Raw genomic sequence first — 26,280 nt, forward strand, 5'->3', positions numbered from 1 at the left:
TAGCCTGGGCTACAGTGAAACCCTACCTTGAAAAACCAAAAAGAAGAATGTATCATCATTTGGTAAGAGGACAAGAAGAATGAATGGTACAAACCAGGATATGGGAAGCAACCAGACTGTGCTTTCATTATAAAGGCCTAAATTAGACTTTTTTCCATAGTATACTAATCCCTCCTCCTCCAACTGTCAAGATAAAAACTGAATCCTTGAAATCATATTTAAAAATAAAGAAATATCGGGATGGAGAGACCTTAGTGAGGTCAGGGAAAGAGACTGAGTAAAGGAAAGGTGGGGGAGTGCTAAGCAAAATCTAAGAGGGTATGAATACGTCACATGGAAACTTGCTTTTTTGGACAATGTAACACACCTAGAAGCCAGATTGTTACTAGAAAATTTTCAGTGCCAGGGATGGGATATCTTCCAGTAAGTTGTTGGCCAAGGGAGGTCCCCGATGCCCCCAAAACATTACAGGCCATTGATGAGGCCCTCAGTTTCCCACCAGAAAGAAACGGTAAGACCCTATTGCTGAAGACTCTACATACTTGGGCTGCAAGGCCACTGAGAAATCCTGCTGAAGCTCCGCTGAAAATAAACCAGCTGACAGAAAGCTGGAAAAAGCCTCACTGCATGCAGTTCAATGGGGGAGAGAGAAATCACCAGTGGAGACACTCAACAGTGGACATTGCAAGCCTTAAATTTGTCCAGCCAGGCCAAATGAGCCAACGGGCTCAATAGGGGCATTTCTGTTATGGGGGAAAACAACCACTAATTGGACAGGAGGCCTGCTCCATGGGAGGGAATACATCCCTGATGTTGAAAACCTACAACAGGGGTAGTCATGAGCCCTAGGGGTGTAACGTCTGCTGGTATCTAGCTAAATGTATATATTATGTCACCAACCTGCCTGGTAAACACTTCAAGAATGTTCATATCCATATATTAATGCTCACACTCTAGGTTAGAGAAGCTTCTCTTTTCAGATGGCAGCGACCTCAAAATGCACCATAGTGCTGAGAAATACCTCTATCACACCTTCCAAGGCTAAGGGTCCATTGCGGAAGAGGCAGTGGAAAGAATGTAAGAGCCAAAGGAAGGGTAGGACTCCTTACAATGTGCTCCCCCCAGACACAAAATGGCCTGGATATCCATGACCACACAGTGCCTGGCACTACCTACACAAGACCTTCATAAGAGGAGGAAAAGAGGGGGAGGGAATAGGATGGAGAGTGGAGTTGCAAAAGAAAGTGAGGGGAGGTTTATTTACCATGGTTTATTGTCTATAACTGGAAGCTGTTGATAAAAAAAAATTCAAAAAATTTTAAAAGTTAAAATAAATAACTTTACTATTTCAATATCCCAAATTATTTTCTTGGTACTTTACACTCACCGCCTCGGGAGCATTGATGACTCCAGTGTTGTAGCCGAACTGGAAAGAGCCAATTGTGGCAACAGTTATGGCAAAGATCAGAGACGGGGTTACCTGAAGGGTAGAGAGGACATGGAGAAATAGTCTTAAAACTTGATTTTTAGGTCAGGTGTGGTGGCACATGCCTTTAATGCCAGCACTGGATCGCTGTGAGCTTGAGCCTACCCTGAGACTACACAGTCAATTTCAGGTCAGCCTGAGCTACAGCCAGACCCTACCTCAAAAAATAAAACAAAAAACAAAGCAAAAAAAAAAAAGCCAGACATGGTAGCACACGCCTTTTATCCTAGCACTTGGGAGGTAGAAGATTGTCATGAGGTCAAAGCCAACACGGGACTACAGAGTGGGTTCCAGGTCAGCCTGAGCAAGAGTGAGACCCTACCTCATAAAAAGAAAAGAGGGCTGGAGAGATTGCTTAGCAGTTAAGCGCTTGCCTGTGAAGCCTTAGGACCCCGGTTCAAGGATTCCCCTGGACCCACATAAGCCAGATGCACAAGGGGGCGCATGTGTCTGGAATTGGCTGGAGTTCATCGGCAGTGGCTGGAGGCCCAGGCACGCTCATTCGCCCATCCTCTATGCCTCTGTCTGTCTGTCACTCTCAGATAAATAAATATTTTAAAAAACACACACACACCAGAAAACAAAATAAAACTTTGAACTCCAAATCTCCCAAAAGGTGGGACAAAAAGCAAACTATAATTATTCTCAAGAACTGATGATCCTACAAACAGAAGGATCCTGGATAGTCTTAGCCCTTCCCCTAGACTCCAGAGGCCAGATCAGTTAAGGCAGATCATTGTGCTGCTTTTGTTAAAATTAATCCGATAGTAAAAAAAAATTAAGCCGGGTGTGGTGGCACACACCTTTAATCCCAGCACTCGGGAGGCAGAGGTAGGAGGATGGATCGCCATGAGTTCAAGGCCACCCTGAGAATACAGAGTGAATTCCAGGTCAGCCTGGGCTAGAGTGAGACCCTATACCTCGAAAAACCAGGAGAAAAAAGCCAGGTGTAGTGGTGCCTGCCTTGGGGGAGAGGTAGGAGGATCACTGTGAGTTCAAGACCAGCCTGGATTACAGAGTAAATTCCAAATCAGCTGGGCTTCAGTGAGACCTTTCCTCAAGGGGGAAAAAAAAGACTTTACTGAGACATTTCATACAAGTAGTATTGGTTTCCCAGGTCTCTTTGCTCCCACCCCTAGCTCTTTGCTCTTCCAACAAACTCTTCTAACTTGCCTTACAAGGCATTCCCTCTTTTTCCTTTTTTTTTTTTTTTTTTTTTTCTTTTTTGAGGTAGGGTCTCGCCCTAGCCCAGGCTGACCTGGAATTCATACTATGCAGTCTAAGGGATGATCTCAAACTCACAGCTATCTACCTCTGCTTCCCAAGTGCTGGCTGGAATTAAAGGTGTGCACCACCACGCCTGGCTTTTTTTTTTTTTTTGCAGGGGGAGGGGTAAACTAATACATGTCAGAGAAAATGCATGGTATTTGTCTTTCTGTGTCTGTCTTATTTCACACTTAACATGATTACCCTCCACTTCCACTCATCTTTCTGAAAATGACAATTTCCCTCTTTAGCCCTGAATAATGCTCCATTAATTTACATCTATTTATTTGTTGATGGGCACTTAGGTCTGGGCTGCCCTTATATCTAACCATGTAACCTCCCAGCTTCCTGCTGAGCCCCTTTCCCAACCTCAGTGCGGGATAGCACCTGCTCTCTTCCCATCTACAGTCGCTGGCACCCACCCAGCATGGGAGAGCAACTGCTCACTTCCAACATATCAGAAGCCATTTTAGCCAAGAAACCAGCCAGCCATGCCCACCTGGCTGGGAGTCAGCCAAATAGGCAGTTCAAATTTGTAGTCTCGAAGCCACCTTCACCTCAGCCACAATCTCTTGACCTTTGGTTTTAAAGGTCGTCACTCTCAGGTAAGAGGGAGCACAGAAGAGTTTCCGATACTGAGCAGCCTTTCAAATGTCTCAATCCCAACTCTGCTCCAGTACCTGTGGGCCCTACTTTCCACTCTAGGTTAAGTGCTTTTCTTCATAGTAAAAAAAAAAAAAAAACCTTAGCCTATGTGGTGGCGCACACCTTTAATCCTAGAAGTTGGAAATAGAGGTAGGAGGATTGCTGTAGGTTCAAAGCCAGCCTGGGTTACAGTGTGACCCCCACCGCAGCCAAAAAAAAAAAAAAAAAAATTCTTGCCGGGCATGGTGGCACACGCCTTTAATCCCAGCACTCGGGAGTCAGAGGTAGGAGGATCGCCCGTGAGTTCCAGGCCACCCTGAGACTCCATAGTGAATTCCAGGTCAGCCTGGGCTACAGTGAGACCCTACCTTGGGGGAAAAAAAAAATTCTCCTCTCACCATCCTTGAGGGGGCTTTTCTTCTGTGCCACATTTTTTTTTATCCCTACTCCTAATTTCCTTTATTTTTTTTTTAAATATCTTAATGGAAATGCTCTTCCCTTACTTCATACACAGCACACAGCAACAACTTAAGTGCCCTACATTCACAACAGAAACAGAAAACGTAAGAAGTCCCCCTCAGTTTCTGGGGAACCCTACAGGACTGGATACGGGATTGACCTGTCCTCCTAGGCTAAGCCCAGGTCCTCTCCAGGTCTAGTAAGCCCGTTTCATGCTGGCTCTGCGCCCTACAGCTTCAACCCCGCAAGCTGCCATCCTCTGAGCTTTCGGCAGTGTCACCAAGAGCAAAGCAAACAGCTTCTCCAGCGACTTCCTTTAGAAGGTGACTGAGACAGGCGAGAGGATTGGTGACACAGGCAACACAGCAGTCTAGACTTGCGGGGAAATGGCGTGGTGACTTAGAGAAAACCGAGGATGTATGTACGCACCAAGACCTGCATTTCTGAGTGGACCTCAAAGGAGCAAAATTAGCCAGTACCTGGATCATCCTTACCTTTGCTGTTCCCATGATCCTAATTGAATTCTCCAGTAAGATTACGGAGACAACGTTCCTAGCACACAAAATGTCCTCAGCAGCAAGTTCTCGCAGGGTTCCCAGCAGCCTTTAGCAATCACGAGGACCATCACTCAGCACACAAGCATCGCTAGCTGAGTCTCCATTTATAATCTTTGCAAAGGGAGGAGCCTATAACCCTCCCCCACTCAGAACCACGACCTCAGGAATTTGGTGACCTCTGTTATCAGAACTTCACAACTCCTCCGTGCAGCCCCTTCCCCCTTCAGGCAATCAATCCCTCCCTCCCTTCTTTAGAAAACCACATCCTGTCACTCTCCACCCCCCACTCCCTTCTTCTTTTTTTGAGCTCATACAAATTCCTTCCCTCTTTGAATAGAAAGGACAGACAACCTTTTAGTTTCACAGATAAACTACTACTAGAAAAGCCTGGAGGGAGGGCATTATTACTTTTTGCTTTCAAATGAATGTGTTTGGGATGGAATCAATCCAGGGAAAGAGGAGATCAAATCTGTTTACAGCAGGTTTAATTGATGCTACAGGCATTTGCTTTTTTTTAATAGATTGTATGCAATCTTTTTGTTATTGTGTTGTTTTGTTTTCAAGGTAGGTTCTTACTCTAGCCCAGGCTGACCTGGAATTCACTATGTAGACTCAGGCTGGCCTCAAACTCAGGGAGACCCTCTTACCTCTCCCTGCCAAGTGCTGAGATTAAGGGCTTGCCTCCATGGCCAGCTCTACTGGTCTTTTTTATTTCAGAGACACAGAGAGAGAAAGAGACAGAGTATGGGTGCACCAGGGGCCCCTGCCACTGCAAAGAAACTTCATGTACCAGTTTAGCATCTGGCTTTATGTGGGTACTGGGGAATTGAACCTGGATTGTCAGGCTTTGGAAGCAACTACCTTTAACCAATGAGCCATCTCCCCTGCCCTACCTCACTATTATTAAAATAACGTGAAGTGGACTGGAGAGATGGCCCAGTGGTTAAGGTGCTTGCCTGCAAAGCCTCACAACCTGGGTTTGATTCCCCAGTATGCACAAAGTGACACATATATCTGGAGTTCCTTTGCAGTGGTTAGAGGCCCTGGCATGCCCATTCTCCCATCCTCTCTCCTCTGTCTTTCTCCATACAAATAAATAAAAGTATTTTAATATTTTATAATATTCTGAGGTGAAAAAAGCCTTAGTTTCTAGAATCCACACTAACTCTTCTGGACTACAGGAAGGAAAGAATCAGCTCAGGGATACAACCCAAATTCCTTGATTTGGAGTTTACCACATCACCATTGTGAATTCTGTGACCTTCACCTCTGGTCTCAGACTTACAAATGCAATACCAGCTGGGCATTGTGGTGCACACATTTAATCTGAGCTTGGGAGGGGATGTAGGAGGATTGCTGTGAGTTAGCTGACAGCCTGATCCTAATTCCAGGTCAGCCTGGACTACAGCAAGACCCTACCTCAAAAAAACAAACAAAACAAAAAAAAGATAGCTGGGCGTGGTGGCACACACCTTTAATCCCAGCACTTGGGAGGCAGAGGTAGGAGGATTGCCATGAATTCAAGGCCACCCTGAGACTCCATAGTGAATTCCAGGTCAGCCTGGGCTAGAGTGAGACCCTACCTCAAAAAAAAAAAAGGCAAAAAAATATAAATAAATAAACAAAAAAGATTAAAATTTAAAAAATCAGCCAGGCATGGTAGTGCATGCCTTTAACTGAGAGGCAGAGGTAGGAGATCTTGGTGAGTTTGAGGCCAGCCTGAGACTACATAGTGAAGTCCAGATCAGCCTGGAATGGTGTGAGACTCTACCTCAAACAAACAAACAAACAAAAAGGACAAGCTGCAAGGTGGCGCGCGTGCGCATGATGCCTGGGTAGGAGGATCTTGGTGAATTCGAGGTCATCTGAGGCTACATAGTGAATTCCAGGTCAGCCTGAGCTAGAGTGAGACCCTACCTCAGAAAAACAAAAGCAAACAAAAAAAGTATACCTTTTTACTAAAAAAAAAAATCAATAAAAATTATTAATATCCAAAGCTTAAGAGATGGCTCAGCAGTTAAGGCACTTGCCTGAAAAGCCTAAGGACATAGGCTTGATTCCCCAGGACCCATGAAAAGCCAGAAGCACAAGGTGGTGCATGTGTCTGGAGTTTGTTTGCAGTGCTAAAGGCCCTGGTGTTCCCATTCTCTCCCTTTCTCTCTCTCTCTCTCTCTCTCTCTCTCTCTCTCTCTCTCTCTCTCTTTCAAATAAATAAATAATTTTATTTTGTTTGTTTTTGTTTTGCAAGGTACGGTTTCACTTTAGCTCAGGATGACCTGGTATTCACTCTGTAGTCTCAGGGTGGCCTCGAACTCATAGTGATCCTCCTACCTCTGCCTCCTGAGTGCTGGGATTAAAGGTGTGCACCACCACAGTGAATTTTTCTTTTGGTGGGATGTTTGTTTTAAGGCAAAGTCTAGGCTGACCTAGAACTTACTCTAGCCCAGGAACGGTGATCCTCCTACCTCAGCCTCTCCAGGGCAGGGATTAAAGGTATGAGCCACAACTGGCTTCTGATAGCACATGCCTTTAATTGCAGCACTGAGTGGACTGAGGTAGGAGGATTATCTTGAATTGGAGGCCAGGCTGGGTCTAGAGTTGAGTCCTAGCCTGGGTTCCAGTGAGACCCTACCTCAAAAGCATATGTTTGTATGTATGCGTGTGGATGGATGGATGGGTGTGGATATATGTGTGACTAATGTGCTGTACAAGTAAACTGAAAGGTAAATGGGAGAACAGTAGATATGTGGGATAATGAAGGGAGGGTGGAGGGGCTCCATGGTGACAGTCAGCGCATAAGCAGCTCAGCTTCTCAGCTGGAACATCGGTGCTCAGACTGCCCTGCCCTGTTGTCCCCGTGAGGAATGGTGGGAATCAGCAGCCCGTAAATGAGTGGAGACCTGCTGGGGTAGCTGGGAGAGTGGCTGGTGGCTGGGACCCAGCGCCCAAACTGATGACTGGGCCTGAAGCAAGCGGCATTCTGTGTCCTCTCCTTTTCTTGAACGTGAACATTTTCTAAACCTGATGCTTAGCTGAGAGAACTGACATTCAAGAAAACCTTCCTCAAGATCACACCTACGCCTCCCCCACTTCATCCTGCCTTTCCAGGAAACCCTAAGCCAAAGGCCCCATTAATTATCACAGCAACTGAATTTAGCAGCCAAAGGAAAAACAATATCCTAAAGGGCTGTGGCAGCCAAAAGAAATACAATGAAAGCCATTTGAATAATACTACATTTTCCATTAGCCGCAATTAAAAATTATTTTAAAAAATGCATTAATTATAATAATTACTTACTGTAATATTTAAAATATTATTATTGTAATATGTAATCAATTAAAAAAACAGGCTGGAGAAATGGCTTAGCGGTTAAGGCACTTGTTTGAGAAGCCTAAGGACCCAGATTCAATTCCCCAGTAACCAATAAGCCATATGCACAAGGTGGTGCATGTGTCTGGAGTTTGTTTGCAGTGGCAAGAGGCCCTGATGTGCCCATTCTCTTTCTCTGTCTCTCTCTCAAATAAATAAAAACAAATGAAAGAATAAAGCTATAAAAAAAATAACCCTGGGCTGGAGAGATGGCTTAGTGGTTAAGCGCCTGCCTGTGAAGCCTAAGGACCCCAGTTCAAGGCTCAATTCCCCAGGACCCACATAAGCCAGATGCACAAGGGGGTGCACGCATCTGAAGTTTGTTTGCAGTGGCTGGAGGCCCTGGCGTGCCCTCCCCCCCCCCCCTGCTCTCAAAGAAATAAAAATTTAAAAAAAAAACCTGTCAGAACTGGGATAAAGGTTTAGCAGTTAAAGGCACTTGCTTATAAAGACTGCCAAGGCCAGGTTCAATTCCCCAGTATCCAGATAAAGCCAGACAAAAATGGCACGAGTCCGAATTTAGTCTGTAGCATTCAAGAGACACAAATAAACTTAAAAAGTATTGAGGGCTGGAGAGATGGCTTAGATGTTAAGGCATTTGCTTGCAAAGCCAAAGGACCTAGGTTCACTTCCCAGGACCCATGTAAACTGGATGCACATGTGTCTGGAGTTCGTTTGCAGCAGCTGGAGGCCCTGGTGTGCCCATTCTCTCTCTCTCAAATAAATAAATAAATAAAATGCTTAAAAAATTATTGCTGGAGCCAGACATGGTGGCATATGCCTTGAATCTCAGCACTTGGGAGGCAGAGGTAGGAGGACTGCCACGAGTTCAAGGCCACCCTGAGACTACAGAGTGAATTCCAGATCAGCCTGAGCTAGAGGGAATAAAGTAAAACTTATCTCAAAAAAAAATAATAATTATTATTATTATTGCTGGGCATGGTGGCACATGTCTTTAATCCCAGCAGTTGGGAGGTAGGGGGAGCACAGTGAGTTCAAGGCCACCCTGAGACTACATACTGAATTTCAGTTTAGCCTGGGTTACCCTATCATAGAAAACCAAAAAAAAAAAAAGATAGTTTACTTTCTTTTGTCTATGTACTACATTTCCTTTTTTTTTTTTGGTTTTTTTTTTTTTTTTTTTGGTTTTCGAGGTAAGGTTTCACTCTAGCCCAGGCTGACCTGGAATTCACTATGGAGTCTCAGGGTGGCCTCGAACTCACGGTGATCCTCCTACCTCTGCCTCCCGAGTGCTGGGATTAAAGGCATGCACCACCACGCCTGGCTCCTTTTATTTTTTATGTTTTCATTTACTTTTTTTTTTTCATTTATTTATTTACAAGCAGGGAGATTGAGAGAGAGAGGAAAGAGACAAGAGAGTGAGTTTGGTTGTCCCAGGGCCTCTAGATACAAGTACTTTGTGCATCTGGCTTTACATGGACACTGGGGAAATGAACACAAGTTGTTAGGCTTTATAGGCAAGTACCTTAACCACTCAACAATCTTTCTGACCCTCTACTACATTTTTTTTGTTTGTTTGTTTTTGTTGTTTTTTGTTTTCTGAGGAAGAGTCTCACTCCAGCCAGACTGACCTGGAATTCATTGTGCATTCTCGGGGTGGCCTGGAACTCTGAGTCCCAGGCCACCCCGAGTCCCAGGCCACCCCAAGTTCCAGGCCACCCTAAGACTGCACAATGAATTACAAGTCAGCCTGGGTTAGTGTGAAACCCTAACTCAGAAAAAAAAAAAAAATCAGTATTGTCCTTGGCCCCAGTGCAGAGACCAACTTAGAATATACTCACCTTGGGCAACAAGTACTGTGGATGGATTTGGGGAGACTGACTGGTTGCCTTGGAGTCCTCAGTGCACTATGGGAGGTGGTATTAGAGGACTGGACACTCCTCACACCATTGAAGGGAGTGTGAATACGTGGACTGCAGTATCTAGATGCCCTTGCAGCACCTGTCCCAGGTCACCTTACTCCTGGTGAGGGCTTGTGCTTAGCTGGACATTGAATGAAGAGGAGGTAAACCAGGCATAGTGACCAGTGCTATAGTCCCAGTACTAGTGAAGCAGAGGAAAGAGGATCAAGACCTGTGTCTGCACAGGGAGTTCCAGGTTAGCCTTGGCTACAGTGAGACTCTATCTCAAAAGAAACAAGGTAACAAACAAACAAATAAATAAATAAATAAAAATAAAGGAGGAGCCGGGTGTGGTGGCGCACACGTTTAATCCCAGCACTGTGGAGGCAGAGCTAGGAGGATCGCTCACTGAGTTAGAGGCCACCCTGAGACTGCACAGTGAATTTCAGGCCAGCCTGGGCCAGAGCAAGACCCTACCTCGAAAAACCAAAAATAAACAAATAAATAAATAAAGGAGGAAGTGGAAAGGGGCCATTTCCAAATGTACCTCATCAGGAGTTTATAGTAAGTAGGTTTGTTTAGAAGAAAGAGAACAATAGAAACAATGGTCTGAAATCTTGGCTCCTAACATACACCAGTAAACCTGTTACTTCATGCAAGTAGACAAACAGTCCTAGAATCAGAGAACCCAACCTGAGGGTACAGAGAGACATGGTCTCCCTCACCCGGCGTCATCAGCGGCCTCTCCAGGACACATGGAGACTGCAGTAAAACTGCCCCACTTCCACTCTGCTGTGCGCTCATAGGCTCCTCACTAACAACCTGAGGATAGAGAGAGACATGGTCTCTCACCTGGCGTCATCAGCGGCTCTCCAAATGCATGGAGACTGCAGTAAAACTGCCCCACTTCCACTCTGCTGTGCACTCATAGGCTCCTCACTAACAACTTGCAGTCCACATGGTTTTACTAGTTCCTTTTTAACCTTTAATCTTTCTTCATTTTAGGGCTAAAGATTCTATTTTAATCCTTATCTTCCACCTTTAATCTTTCTTCCTTTTAACTGTAGAGTCTTTTGCATCTGAAAACACTAGAAAATAAACCTCAAGTGAAAAAAGAAAAATTTGAGAAATGCTGATTTTCCTGTCTACTTGGCGTTTAAACCATTAATTACACCCATTGATCCTGAAGGACCTGATTCCACCTCCCAGGCCCTCACCACCTTTGCAGATCTCCACCTAATCACTTCTTCAAAAACATTCCAGCCGGGTGTGGGGGCTCACACCTTTGATCCCAACATCCAGCATTCAGGAGGCAGAAGTAGAAGAGGCCACCCTGAGAATAGTGAATTCCAGGTCTGTCTGAGCTACAGTGAAATCTGACCTGGGGTGGGGGAGGAGTGGGACACATTCCAAAGTAATGCTAGATCTATTTAAAATTTGAGTCATATCTACTCAAATATCTTAAGTGGTTATTGAATAAACACAAGACCAGCACAGTTGAATAGAACACATGTGAGCTGCATATATAATTTAAATATTTAGGGCTGGAGAGACACCTCACTGGAAAGGCACCTGCTTTCAAAGCCTGATGGCCTGAGTTCAATTCAAGTACCTATATAAAGCCAGTTGCACAAAGTGGTGCATGTGTCTGGAGTTCATTTGCAGTTGCAGGAGGACCCTGTATGCCCGTGCTCTGCTACTTTCTCTCTGTCTCTCTCTTAAAAAAATAAAAGCCGAGCCTGGCACCTTTAATCCCAGCACTCGGGAGGCAGAGGTAGGAGGATCGCCATGAATTCGAGGCCACCCTGAGACTCCATAGTGAATTCCAGGTCAGCCTGGGCTAGAGTGAAACCCTACCTCAAAAAACCAAAAAAAATAAAATAAAATAAAAATAAAAGCCATGGTGGCACACACCTTTAATCCTAGCACTTGGGAGGCAGAGGTAGGAGGATTACTGTGAGTCTGAGGCCACCCTGAGAATACACAGTTAATTGCAGGTCAGCCTGGACCAGAGTGAGACCCTACCTTGAAAAACTGAAAAAAAAAAAAAAAAAAAAAAAAGATAAAATTGGGCTGGAGAGATGGCTTAGAAGTTAAGGTACTTACCTGTGAAGTCTAAGGATCCAGGTTCGATTCCCCAAAACCCATATAAGCCTGAGGCACATACATCAGGAGTTAGCATTTGTAGTGGCTAGAGGTCCTGGTGTGTCCATTCTCTCTCTCAGAAATAAATAATTCTTTTATCATGGTAGTGTCTCATTATAGTCTAGGCTGACCTGGAATTCACTATGTAGACTAGGTGATCTCTACCTCAGCCTCACAAATGCTGGTGGGAAAGGTGTATACCACCACATCCAGCTAAATAAAAAAAATGAAAAAAAAATTTTTTTTTTGGTTTTTCTTTTTTTTTTAAATTATTTATTTATTTATTTATTTTTTTTAACAATATTCTTTTTTTTTTTTTTTTAAAGTTTTTATTTATTTATTTGAGAGCGACAGACACAGAGAGAAAGACAGATAGAGGGGAGAGAGAGAATGGGCGCGCCAGGGCTTCCAGCCTCTGCAAACGAACTCCAGACGCGTGCGCCCTCTTGTGCATCTGGATAACGTGGGACCTGGGGAACCGAGCCTCGAACCGGGGTCTTTAGGCTTCTCAGGCAAGCGCTTAACCGCTAAGCCATCTCTCCAGCCCAAATTATTTATTTTTTTATTTCTTTGAGAGAAACAGAGAGAGAAAGAGGGGGAGACAGAGACAGAGACAGAGAGAGAGAGAGAATGAATGGGCGCGCCAGGCCATCCAGCCACTGCAAACGAACTCCAGACGCGGCATCCCCTTGTGCATCTGGCTAACGTGGGTCCTGGGGAATCGAGCCTTGAACCAGGGTCCTTAGGCTTCCCAGGCAAGCGCTTAACCGCTAAGCCATCTCTCCAGCCCTTTTTTTTGGTTTTTCAAAGGAGGATCTCACTCTAGCCCAGGCTGACCTGGAATTCACTATGTAGTCTCACGGTGGCCTTGAACTCATGGCAATCCTCCTACCTCTGCCTCCCAAGTGCTGGGATTAAAGGCACGTGCCACCACGCCTGGCTTAAATAAAATGTTACTAAACTGGAGAGATGGCTCAGCAGTTAAGGCACTTGCCTCCAAAGCCTAAAGATACTGGTTTGATTCCCTAATACCCACATAATGCCTGATGCACAGTGCTTACGTCTGCAGTTCGTTTGCACTGGCTAGAGGCCCTGTCACGCTCATTCCCCTCCCCTCTCAAATATAAGTAAACAATAAATAAAAAAATTTAAAAAGCTGGGTGTGGTGGCACATGCCTTTAATCCCAGCACTTGGGAGGCAGAAGTAGGAGGATCACCATGACTTAATTCCAGGTCAGCCTGGACTAGAGACCCTACCTCAAAAATAAATAAATAGATAAAAGTTGGAGAGACTTCCGGTTAACATGGTGGTGTAGGAACCACACCAAAGCAGCCGAGGGGAGAAAAAGAAAAAAATACAAGAAGAGAAAGAAAGAAACCAGCGAAATACACTCTTCTACTAAAAAGTGAGGAACATAAGACATTACCAATGGCAGCAGAGAAGTAGGAGACCCAGAGCGTCCAGAGCCCACATAGGCAGGCAGAAGTGGCTCCAGCAGCAGCGGCACCAGGTCAGCCGCCAGGCATCTCAGCCTCCCAGTTGACAGGGTTAAGGGTGTGGGGCAACACATCCTTAAGGACTTCAACTTTATTAGAAGATTTGTTTGTCATAAGACCTACTCTTGCATAAATACTCTGTGCTGTTTGTCATTGAATGTGTACATTGTTTAGTTAAGTTTTAGAAGCTGCCTATATTTTGTTCTACCATGCCTACTAGAATATACTCATAGCAGGCAAACCCAACACCTAGGGTCACTTTTGTGGTTCCTCTGAGAGTCTTTTAAGAGCATCATCTAGCAATTTAAGCTCCAAACCTGAAGATTATATATATATATATATATGTCAGATTTACTGATACATCTAATAATACTGCAGATAATTAGAAAATCCAAGCATTAACTTAATCCAAGATACAAAAATCACTGTTATAATACAAGAAACACAAAAAATCAAAACACAGCCAAGCATGGTGGCACATGCCTTTAATCCCAGCACTTGGGAGGCAGAGGTAGGAGGATTGCCATGAGTTCAAGGCCACCATGAGACTACATAGTGAATTCCAGGTCAGCATGAGCCAGAGTGAGACCTTACCTCGAAAAACAAAACAAACAAACAAAAAAAGTCAAAGCAATATAAATCCACCAAAAATTATAAATCCATCAGAAATGACCTCCGTGGCTGGGCATGGTGGTGCACGCCTCTAATCCCAGCACTTGGGAGGCAGAGGTAGGAGGATTGCCATGAGTTTGAGGCCCCCCTGAGACTACACAGTGAATTCCAGGTCAGCCTGAGCTAGAGTGAGACCCTACCTCAAAAAAAAAAAAAAAAAAAAAAAACCAGAAATGACCTCTAAGAAGACTGATTTAGAGGAAATGCCTGAGAAAGATTTCAAAAGAATGATTATAAATATGCTCAAAGAGGGCTGGAGAGATGGCTTAGTGATTAAGCGCTTGCCTGTGAAGCCTAAGGACCCCGGTTCAAGGCTCGATTCCCCAGGACCCACGTTAGCCAGATGCACAAGGGGGTGCATGCATCTGGAATTAGTATGCAGTGGCTGGAAGCCCTGGCACACCCATTCTCTCCCTCTCTCTCTCTCTCTCTCCCTGCTTCTTTCTCTGTCTGTCGCTCTCAAATGAATAAATAAATAAAAATAAACCAAAAAAATTAAAAAAAAAATATGGTCAAAGAAATCAAATAGAGGGCTGGAGAGATGGTTTAGTGGTTAAAGTGCTTGCCTTTAAAGCCTAAGGATTCAGGTTCAATTCCCCACTACCCATGTAAGCCTGAAGCACAAAGTGGCACATACGTCTGGAGTTGTTTTCAGTAGCTAGAGGCCTTAGAGTGCTGATTCTCTCTCTTTCTCTCACCCACTCAATTTCTATCTCTCTCTCTCTCAAAAAAGTAAATAAATTATTTATAAAAAGAAAGAAAGGCCAGGCATAGTGTCACACACCTTTAATCCCAGCACTCGGGAGGCAGAAGGAGGACTGCCATGAATTCAAGGCCACCCTGAGACTACATAGTGAAAGTGAAATCAAGGTCAGCCTGGGCTAAAGTAACAGCCTACCTTGAAAAAACAAAAAAAGAAAGAAAGAAATCAAATAGAAAATCAAAGAAAACACAGGAAACCAACTTAATGAAATAAGGAAGTCAATATAAGACATGAATAAGAAAATAGAAATAATATAGAAAAATCAGTCCAAAATACTAGCAATGAAAAACAGTAAGTCAAAAAAAAAAAAAAAAAAAAACTGTAGAAAGTCTCACCAGTAGAATAACAGAAGAGAATATCTAAACTAGAAGACCAGGTGGCAGACCTAATACAGTCCAACAAAGAGAAAGACAATAGGAAGGCATGAATGGTAATTTCAAGATATTCAGGACACTATGAAAAGAAAATGTAAGAATTCAGGGTATAGTATCAGAAGAAGAATTTCACTCCAAAGGCATAGTAGGTGTTTTCAACAAAATCATAGAAGTAAACTTCTCCCAAGTTGAGAAAGAGATGCCAATGCAGTTACAGGAAGCCTTTAGAACATCAAAGAGACAAAACCTGGAAAGAACCTCTCCTCGCCATATTATAATTAAACTACCAAACATACAAACCAAATAAAAAATATTGAAAGCAGTTAGAGAAAAAAATCAAGTCATATACAAAGGCAAGCCCATCAAGAAAACAGCAGATTACTCAACACAAACTTTAAAAGCCAGAAGAACTTGGAATGACATATTCCAAGTTCTGAAAGATAACAACTGTCAACCAAGGTTACTTTATCCTGCAAAGCTTTCCATTTAAATAGATGGAGAGCCGGGCATGGTGGCACATGCTTTTAATCCCAGCACTGGGGAGGCAGAGGCAGGAGGATCACTGTGAGTTCGGGGCCACCTGAAACTACATAGTGAAAGGTCAGCTGGGGCAAGGGCAAGAGCCTATCTCGAAAAAAAAAAAAAAAAAGTAATTAAATAGGAGAAATAAGGACATTCTACAACAAACGCAGGCTAGAGAAAGGCACACATATAAGGAACCTGGAAAAAAAGAAACCATACTCAAATACTAGTCAATAAAAGAGAGCAAAGGTAAAACTAGAGAACTATAAAACAAGAAAAATAGAGACAGGAGTGGTGGCAGACGCCATTAATCTTAGCACTCTGGAGGCAGAGGTAGGAGGATTGCTGTGAGTTCAAGGCCACCCTGAGATTACATAGTGAATTCCAGGTCAGCCTGGACTCGAGTGAAACCCTACCTTGAAAAAAAAAATGGTAAAAATAATTACACACCTTTCAATAATAACTTTTTTTTTTAATTTTTAATTTATTTATTTGAGAGCGACAGACACAGAGAGAAAGACAGAGAGAGGGAGAGAGAGAGAATGGGCGCGCCAGGGTTTCCAGCCTCTGCAAACGAACTCCAGACGCGTGCGCCCCCTTGTGCATCTGGCTAACGTGGGACCTGGGGAACCGAGCCTCGAACTGGGGTCCTTAGGCTTCACAGGCAAGCGCTTAACCGCTAAGCCATCTCTCCAGCCCTCAATAATAACTCTTAATATCAAGGACCTCAATACCCCAACCAAACCAGGTTTGCATACTGGGTTGAAAAGCAGGGTTCTTCAATTTGTTGCCTCCAAGGAACTCACCTTTCTACAAAAGATGGACACTATCTTAGGGTGAAAGGTTAGAAAATGGCGTTTTAAGCAAATGGGCCTAGAAAACAAGCAGGGCTTGCTATCCTAATATCTGACAAAGCAGACTTCAGACCAACATTAGTTAGGAAAGATAAAGAAGGTCACTTTATATTGATTAAAGGCACACTCCAACAGGTGGACATTACAGTTCTAAACATATTCACCTAACATGGGAGTTCCCAACTTCATCAAACAAATGCTATTAGAACTAAGGTCACAGATAAAACTAAACACAGTTGTAGTGGGTGACTTCAACACCCCACTCTCATCAATTGATAAGTCATCCCAACAAAAAATAAACACAAATACAGCTGGAATAAATGAGGTCATAGAACAAATGGACCTAACAGATATATACAGGACATTTCACCCATAGATTTCATTCATTTCACCTACAGAATACACATAGATAAGACCTACTGCTGAAGACTCCACATACTTGGGCTGCAAGGCCACTGAGAAATCCTGCTGGAACTGAGCTGAAAACCTCCTCCAAGTAGACCAGCTGACAGAAAGCTGGAAGAAGCCATACTGCATACAGTTAAATGGGAGAGAGAGAAATCACCAGTGCAGATACCCAACAGTGGACACTGCAAGCCTTATATTTGGCCAGCCGGGCCATATGAGCCAATAGGTGCAATACTGGCACGTCTGTATGGGGGAAACCAACCACTCTCTAATCTGATTGGAGGCCCACTCCACAGGAGGGAATATATCACTGATACTGAAAACCTACAACAAGGGTAGTCATAAGCCCTAGAAGTGTAATGTCTGCTGCTGTCTGGCTAAAAGTATATACTATCCTCACCAAACTGCTCAGTAAGGACTTCTCTGTGTCTGGCTTACGTGGAGAAAAAAAATAATATATATATATATATATATATATATATATATATATATATATATATATATATATGTGTATGTATGTATGTATGTATGTATGTATGTATATATATGAATAGAATAGTTATGGCTGGAGAGATGCCTTAGCTATTAAGGCATTTGCCTGCAAAGCCAAAGGACCCAGGTTTGATTCCCCAGGACCCACACTAGCCAGATGCACAAGGGGGCACACATGTCTGGAGTTCATTTGCAATGGCTGGAAGCCCTGGCATGCCCATTCTCTCTTTCTCTTTTCCTCTTTCTTTGTCAAATAAATAAATAAAAATAAAAAAGAATTGAAAAGTTAATCCCAGCATCCCAGCAGATTAGGGAGGCTAAGGTACCAGGATCACAGTGAGTCCAAGGCCACCCTGAGACTACATAGTGAATTTAAATAAGCCCGGACTAGAGTGAGACCTTAACTCAAAAAAAAAAAAAAAAAAAGAGAGATACTGCTAGAGCTGAGGTGAAAACCTCCTTCATGTACACCAGCTGACAGAAAGCTGAAAAAAATTATGTTGCATGCAGCTTTGTAATGTCTGCTGCTGTCTGGCTAGATGCATATACTATGCTCACCAAACTGCCCAGTAAGCACTTCCCTTAATGTTCATACCCATACATTAATGCTACCCTCACTTTTTTTTTCAAAATTTTTATTTACTTATTTATTTGAGAGAGAGAGAAAAAGAGGAAGAGAGAGAAAGAATGGGTGCACCAAGGCCTGTAGGCACTATGAACAAACTCCAGATGCATGTGCCACCTTGTACATCTGGCCTACATGGGCACTGGGGAATTGAACCTAGGTCTTTTAGGCTTCACAGACAAGCACCTTAACCACCAAGCCATCTTTCCAGCCCTGCTGTCATTTTTGGCTAGAAAAGTTTTTCTTTTTATATGTCAGGGACCTTGGGATGACTCAGAAGGCACCACAGCGCTGAAAAGAAGTGACAGAGGAGTGCTCAGCACTGAAACATCTGTATTACACCTTCCAAGTCTCAGGGTCCATTTTGGAAGAGGTGGTGGGAAGAATGTAAGAGCCAAACGAAGGGTAGGATTCCTTACAATGCACTCTATTCCAGACATAAAATGGTCTAAATATCCATGACTTTGAAGTGCCTGATATTACTTACATAAAACCATCATGATAGGAGGAAAAAATGATAAAATCAAAAATAAGGGCTGTAGAGACAGCTTAGTGGTTAAGGAGCATGCCTGTGAAGCCTAAGGGCCCGGTCCAATTCTACAGGTCCCACGTAAGCCAGACACACATGGTGGCACATGCGTCTGGAGTTTGTCTGCAGTGGCTAGAAGCCCTGGCATGCCCATTCTCACTCTCTCTCTCTCCTTCTCTCTGTCTCTAATAAATAAAAAAGAGAAGAGAAGAAAAACTGAGGGCCAGACATGGTGATGCACGCCTCTAATTCTAGCACCTGGGAGGCAGAGGTAGGAGGATTGCTGTCAGTTCAAGCCCATGCTGACAATACAGAGTAAATTCAAGATCAGCCTGTGTTAGAGTAAGACCCTACCTTGAAAAACCAAAAAATAGGGGCTGGAGACATGGCTTAGCGGTTAAGCCCTTGCCTGTGAAGCCTAAGGACTCTGGTTCGAGGTTCGATTCCCCAGACCCACGTTTGCCAGATGCACAAGGGGGTGCATGCATCTGGCGTTCATTTGCAGTGGCTGGAGGCCCTGCCACGGCCATTCTCTCCCCCCCCACCCCCGCCCGTTGCTCTCAAATAAGTAAAAATAAAAAATAAAAAATAAAAGAAAAACCAAAAAAGAAATAAAAAGCAAGCAAGAAAGAAAGACTGAGGGGGGAAGGGATATTATGGAGAGGGGAGTTGCAAAGGGGAATGGGGGGGGAGGAAATACCATGGTTTACGGTCTAGAATTATGGAATTTGTCAATAAAAAATAAAATCAGGAGGCCAGAAGAATAGATTAATGGGGCGAAAGGGCCTAAGTGAGATCAGGGGAAGAGACTGAGTAAAGGAAAGGTGGAGGGAGGGCTTACCAAAATCTAAGAGGTGCCGGGCGTGGTGGCGCACGCCTTTAATCCCAGCACTCAGGAGGCAGAGGTGGGAGGATCGCCGTGAGTTCGAGGCCACCCTGAGACTCCATAGTGAATCCCAGGTCAGTCTGAGCTAGAGTGAGACCCTACCTCGAAAAACAAAAACAAACAAACAAAAACAAAATCTAAGAGGATATAAATATGGAAACCTACTTTTTTGGACAATGAAACACTCAGGAGCCATAGATTGTTGCTAGAAAATTTTCAATGTCAGGGATGGGATATCTTCCAGTGAGCTGTTGGCTAGGGAGGTCCCTGATGCCCCCAAAACATTACAGGCCATTGCCAAGGCCCTTAGTTTCCCACCAGGAATAGATGGTAAGACCCTACTGCTGAAGACAACACATACTTGGGCTGCAAGTCACTGAGAAATCCTGCTGGAACTGAGCTAAAAACCTCCTCCATGTAGACCAACTAACAGAAAGCTGGAAAAGGCCATGCTGCATGCAGTTCAATGGGAGAGAGAGAAATCACCAATGAAGATACTCAACAGTGGACACTGCAAGCCTTGTATTTTGCCAGCCAGGCCAAATGAGCCATCAGGTGCAATAGTGGCACACCTGTCATGGTGGAAACCAACTGCCCTCTAATTGGACTGGAGGCCTGCTCTATGGGAGGGAATACATCCAGATACTGAAAACCTAAAACAGGGGTAGTTATGAGCTCCAGGGGTGCAACATCTGCTGCTGTCTGGCTAAATGTATATACTATGTTCATCAAACTACTGAGTAAGCACTTCTCTTAATGTTCATACCTATATATTAATGCTACTCTAACTTTTGGTAGAGAACCTCCTCTTTTCAGATCACAGTGACCTTGGGATGACTCAGAAGGCATCAAGGTGCTGGGAAGAAGTGACAGGAGTGCTCAGCACTGCAATATCTCTACCATACCTTCCAAGGCTCAGGGTCCATTGAAGAGGTGGCAGAAAGAAGGTAAGAGCCAAAGAAAGGGTAGGACTCCATACAATGTGCTCCTCTAGACACAAAATGCCCTGGATATCCATGACCTCACAGTGCCTGACACTACTTACACAAGACCATTATAAAAGGAGGAAAAGATCAGGACATCAAAATAAAAGAGAGACTGATTGAGAGGGGGAGGGGATATGATGGAAAGTAGAGTTTCAAAGAGGAAAATGGGTGGAGGAAGGGAATTACCATGGAATATTGTTTACAGTTATGGAAGTTGTCAATAAAAAAAAAACCAAATTGGGCTGGAGAGATGGCTTAGCGGTTAAGCGCTTGCCTGTGAAGCCTAAGGACCCCAGTTCGAGGCTTGGCTCCCTAGGTCCCACGTTAGCCAGATGCACAAGGGGCGCATGTGTCTGGAGTTCGTTTGCAGAGGCTGGAAGCCCTGGCACGCCCATTCTCTCTCTCTCCCTCTATCTGTCTTTCTCTCTGTGTCTGTCGCTCTCAAACAAATAATAAAAAAATAAAAATAAAGGGCTGGAGAGATGGCTTAGCGGTTAAGCGCTTGCTTGTGAAGCCTAAGGACCCCGGTTCGAGGCTCGGTTCCCCAGGTCCCACGTTAGCCAGATGCACAAGGGGGCGCACGTGTCTGGAGTTCGTTTGCAGAGGCTGGAAGCCCTGGTGCGTCCATTCTCTCTTTCTCCCTCTCTCTGTCTTTCTCTCTGTGTCTGTCACTCTCAAATAAATAAATAAAAATTAAAAAATAAAAATAAAAAAATAAAAATAAAATAATAATTAAACTAGAAAAAAAAGTGACAAAAGTATCTGTATTCTGTTTTCAGTAGCAAGAGACTTTAGTGGGCCCATACACACACACATTAATTAAATTTAAATTAACTAAATTTGAAAAGAAGAAAAGAAAAATTAGGATGCCAGGCATGGTGGTGCACACCTTTAATCCCAGCACTCAGGATGCAGAGGTAGGAGGATTGCCATGGGTTGGAGAACATCCTGAGACTACATAGTGAATTCCAGGTCAGCCTGGGCTAGAGTGAGACCCCACCTGAAAAAATAAAAAGATAAAATAAAATTAGGGCCGGGCATGGTGTCGCACGCCTTTAATCCCAGCACTTGTGAGGCAGAGGTAGGAGGATTGCCATGAGTTCAAGACTACCCTGAGACTACAGAGTGAATTCCAGGTCAGTCCGAGCTAGAGTGAGACCCCACCTCAAAACAATAACAGCAAGAACAAAATTAAATTTAAATTAAAAAAAAAATATATATATAAGTGGCTAGAGGGACTATTCAGTGGTTAAAGACACTTGCTTGCAAAGCCTGGTGGCCCAGGTTTGATTCCTCATTAACAATGTAAAGCAGACACATAAAGTGGCATATGCATCTATATATAGTTTATTTGTAGTGACAAAAAGCCCTGACATACCCATTACTCCCCTTTTCTCTCTGCTCCCAAATAAATGTATATATACTATGCTGGGTATAGGAAGCTGAGGTAGAAGGGTCATAATAAGTTCAAGACCAGCCTGGGCTAGTGTAAGACTGCCTCAATACCGAAGTAAAGCCAGATGCACAAAGTGGCATGTGCATCTACAATCCATGTGCAGCATCAAGAGGCCCTAGGATGCCCATAGTCTTTCTTTCCTTCTAAAAAAATAAATAAATAAAAATATTTTAAAACAGACAGACAGACTGTTGTAGTTACCTTCTCCTTGATGGAATAAAGCATCTAACAAAATGGTCAGCTATTTAAGGTGATTGCTTACAAAGCCTACCAGTCCAGGTTCTATTTTCCAGCACCCACTTAAAGCCAGATGCACAAGGTGGCTCATGTGACTGGAGTTCGTTTGCTGGATGCCCTGGCATACCCAGTCTTGCTCTATCTGCCTCTTCCTCTCCCTCTCTCTCAAATAAACAAATAAATTATACATATTATATATGTATATAAACACATAATATAATATATATATATATATTGAACTGCATGCAGCATGGCCTTTTCCAGCTTTCTATTAGTTGGTCTACATGGAGGAGGTTTTCAGCTCAGTTCCAACAGGACTTCTCAGTGACTTGCAGCCCAAGTATGTGGAGTCTTCTTTATAATATGTATAATACACACACACACACACACAAATATAGGTTTTCTGTGACTTCCACACGTGTGCTGTGGAATGCACATGTGTGCCCACACACAAATAAATACATGTGTTTTAATGTTGGAAGATAGAAGGATTACAGCAGCATAGTTTAGGTTCAAGTCAGAGAAGTAAACAGAGCATGCATCACATGAAAGAGTGAGCCTCTGGGTTTCTCTTGGGGGGGGGGGGCGCTTTTCAAGGAAGGGCTTCACTGTAGCCCAGGATGTCGGGGAATTCAGTATGTATTCTCAGGGTGGCCTTGAATTCACAGTAATATGCCTACCTCTGCCTCCTGAGTGCTGTGAATAGTTTTACTTACAGTCTCCAACTGTATGAACTGGTCCCAAAAACATTTGAATGAAGCGGGCCCAGAAACCAAAGACCTCTTCTGGATTGTGTACCCCCATCTCCACCCCCAGGTTTGCCACGCCTGCTTGTTTAAAAGGAGGCTGAATAGTAAAAAAGCACAGACATGTGTGCCACATAGGCTGTTCAGCTAGTCAGCTGAATCTCTGAAGAGACCCCTCCCCTCCATCACTCCAAGGGGACTGATCTATCCCTCCTGTATTCTATTTTCTTCTATGGTATTTATTTTCCTAATGATGCTGCCTGGGGATGAAGCCAGTATCTTCCCCAATTTTCATTCAGCCCTTTTGGTTCTAGGTCTCTGTTTAGCACAGATCTGTAAAATGACATGAGAGTGAATATCTTCAATATGGTTCATGCAAATTTGTTGAAATGACTAATCATCCATTTTTGTTACTGTTGTTCATATATATATTTTTTTCCTTTTTAAATCAAAGCCTCCTTATTTATTTGAGAGCAACAGACATAGACACAAAGAGGCAGATAGAGAGAGAATTGGCACGCTAGGGCCTCCAGCCACTGCAAACAAACTCCAGATGTGTGCGCGCCCCCTTGTGCATCTGGCTAACGTGGGTCCTGGGGAATTGAACCTCGAACCAGGGTCCTTAGGCTTCACAGGCAAGCTCTTAACTGCTAAGCCAGCTCTCCAGACTTTTTTTTTTTTTTTTTTTGAGGTAGGGTCTCACTCAAGCTGAAGCTGACCTGGAATTCACTATGTAGTCTCAGGGTGGCCTCAAACTCATGGCAATCCTCCTACTTTCTGTCTCCAGAGTGCTAGGATTAAAGGCATGCACCACCAAGCCTGACTCTTTTTAAAATTTTATTTTATTTTGTGTATTTATTTGCAAACAGTGAGAGACAGAGAAGAGACAGAAAGAGAATGGGTGTGCCAGGGTGTCTAGCCATTGCAAACACTCCAGACGCATGTGCCACTTTGTGGCTTTATGTGGATCCTGGGAATCGAACTTAGGTCGTTAGGTTTTGTAAGCAAGTACCCTAATCTCTGAACCATCTCTCCAGCCCCTTTTAAAATTTTTATTTATTTGAGAAAGAGGCAGAGTGAGAGAATGGGCATCCCAGGGCCTTCAGCCACTGCAAACAAACCCCAGATGCAGGCACCACCTTGTGCATCTGGCTTATGAGGGTCCTGGGGAATCAATTCAATGGAGAGAAATAATCTTATTCCCTGAGAAGTGGTCCATTAAGGGCCTTTGGGCCTTACCCTGATACTCTACAGTCAGCTCCCATTCAATATAATTTTTTCTTTGTTTCAAAGTAAGGTCTCACTTTAGGCCAGGGTGACCTAGAATCACTATGTAGTCCTAGACTACAACTACTATGCCTTGCTTCAATACTATTTTTTTTCAATACGATTTTTAATACAATTTTTAAATTTATTTTATTTATTTGAGAGAGACAAATAGATGGACTGACAGAATGATCATGCCATGGCCTTCAGCCTCTGCAAATGAACTCCAGACGTATGTGCCACCTTGTGCATCTGGCTTACATGGGTTCTGATGAATCGAACCTGGATCCTTTGGCTTTGCAGGTAAACACCTTAACCTCTAAGCCATCCCTCCAGCCCAGTACTATTTTTTTAAATACCTTTTATTATTTATTTGTAAGGAGAGAGAGTGTGTAGACATACCAGGGCCTCTTGCCACTGTAAACCAACTCCAGATGCATGGGGCACTTTGTACATCTGGCTTTACATGGGTACTAGGGAATTGAATCCAAATAGTTAGGTTTTGCCAGCAAGCACCTTTAACTGCTGAGCCATCTCTCCAGCCCCTACTATCTATTTATTTATTTTCCTGTTTGTTTGAGGGTGGGCATACACTTTAATTCAGCAATTTCACTACAAGGTTGATTCTCAAGAGAAACATTGAGAGTCCTGAGGTATTCTGTGTGCTTTTTCATGTCTGAGAGGTGCTGTTGCAGCCAGCTTCGTGCTGCTGGCAGAAAACACCCAACCAGGAGCAGCTTGTGAGAGGAGAGGTTTACTTCAGCTTACAGACTCGAGGGGAAGCTCCACAATGGCAGGGGAAAATGATGGCATGAGCAGAGGGTGGGCATCACCACCTGGCCAATATCAGGTGGGCAAGAGGAGAATGTGCCAAGCACTGGCAAGGGGAAGCTGGCTATAACCACCACAAACCCACCTCCAACCACACACTGCCTTCAGGAAGCCCCAGGTCCCAAACTGCCATTAGCTGAGGACCTAGCATTCAGAACACGTAAGTTTATGAGGAACACCTCAATCAACACAGCACAGGTGCCAACACATGCTTTCTCAATGGTGGAAGGAGAAGCGGTGCTTTATACAAGCTTCAAAACCCCATAAAGGCTGGCAAGGTGGCTTAGAGGTTAAGGCGCTAACCTGCAAAACCAAAACACCCATATTTGATTCCTCAGGAGCAACATAAGCCAGACGCACAAGTTGTGATGCGCATCTGGAGTTTGTTTGCAGTGGCCAAATGCCCTGGTGCACTCATTATCTCTCTCTATGTCTCTTTCTAATAAATAAAATTAATTTGTTTTCTTTTTAAAAAAATCCAGGGACTGGAGGGATGGCTTAGCAGTTAAGGACATTTGCCTGCAAGGCCAAAGGACCCAGGTTAGATTCCCCAGGACCCATGTTAGCCAGATGCACAAGGGGGTGCTTGCGTCTGGAGCTCGTTTGCAGTGGCATGCCCATTCTCTCTCTCTCTTCCCCTCTTTCTCTGTCAAATAAATAAATAGATAAAAATAAAATATATTTTTTAAAAAATCCATAAAACACCTTCCAAGGCTTAGGGTCTATTGTGGAAGAGGTGGTTGAAAAAATGTAAGAGCCAAGGGAAGGGTAGGATTCCTTACAACGTGCTCCCCACAGACCCAAAATGGCCTGGATATCCATGACCTCACAGAGCCTGACTCTACCTACACAAGACCATCATAATAGGAGGAAAAAAGCATGACATCAAAATAAAAGAGAGACTGGTTAAGATGGGGAGAGGGTATGATGGGGAATGGAGTTTCAAAGGGGAAAGAAGGGGGGAGGAAGGGTCTAACCATGTGATATTTTTTATAATCATGGAAATTGTTAATAAAAAAATTGAAAAGGAAAAAATATCCATAAGGTAAACTGGGCTTGGTGGCACACACCTTGAATCCCAGCACTAAGGAGGCAAAGACAGGAGGATCACCTTGAGTTTGAGACCACCCTGAGACTACATAGTGAATTCCAGATCAGCCTGGATTAAAAGTGAGACCCTACCTCAAAAAAAGAAAAAAATCCCAGCAGGCAATTAACTAATAAGCCTTTCATTTGGCTTTTCTCTGTGCAGCCCTCATCTGGCATCTTCTGTAAGTGCATTTGTTATAATGGATTAGGCTTCACCCTAACAGTGTATATAATGGTTAAATTCTGTTGTCAATGTG

General features: G+C 43.7%; 1 protein-coding gene across 2 annotated transcripts in view; it reads right to left on the reverse strand.

The window, feature by feature from the left end:
- The window catches only part of Slc2a3 (solute carrier family 2 member 3), an 86,760-nt gene that overhangs the window by 16,060 nt on the left and 44,420 nt on the right, over positions 1-26,280 (reverse strand). The window contains exons 1-2 of one of the 2 annotated variants that reach the window (XM_012951198.2): positions 4,351-4,627; positions 1,388-1,480 (exon numbers count right to left, since the gene is read on the reverse strand). In XM_012951198.2, the coding sequence (XP_012806652.2) occupies positions 1,388-1,480; positions 4,351-4,365 (108 nt within the window). In that variant the 5' untranslated portion in view covers positions 4,366-4,627. Of the gene's footprint in view, positions 1-1,387; positions 1,481-4,350; positions 4,628-26,280 lie in introns of those variants that run through there. The other variant, XM_045139727.1, reaches the window with a different exon arrangement.

Source organism: Jaculus jaculus, chromosome 23 (assembly GCF_020740685.1).
Source record: "Jaculus jaculus isolate mJacJac1 chromosome 23, mJacJac1.mat.Y.cur, whole genome shotgun sequence".
NCBI lineage: Eukaryota > Metazoa > Chordata > Mammalia > Rodentia > Dipodidae > Jaculus > Jaculus jaculus.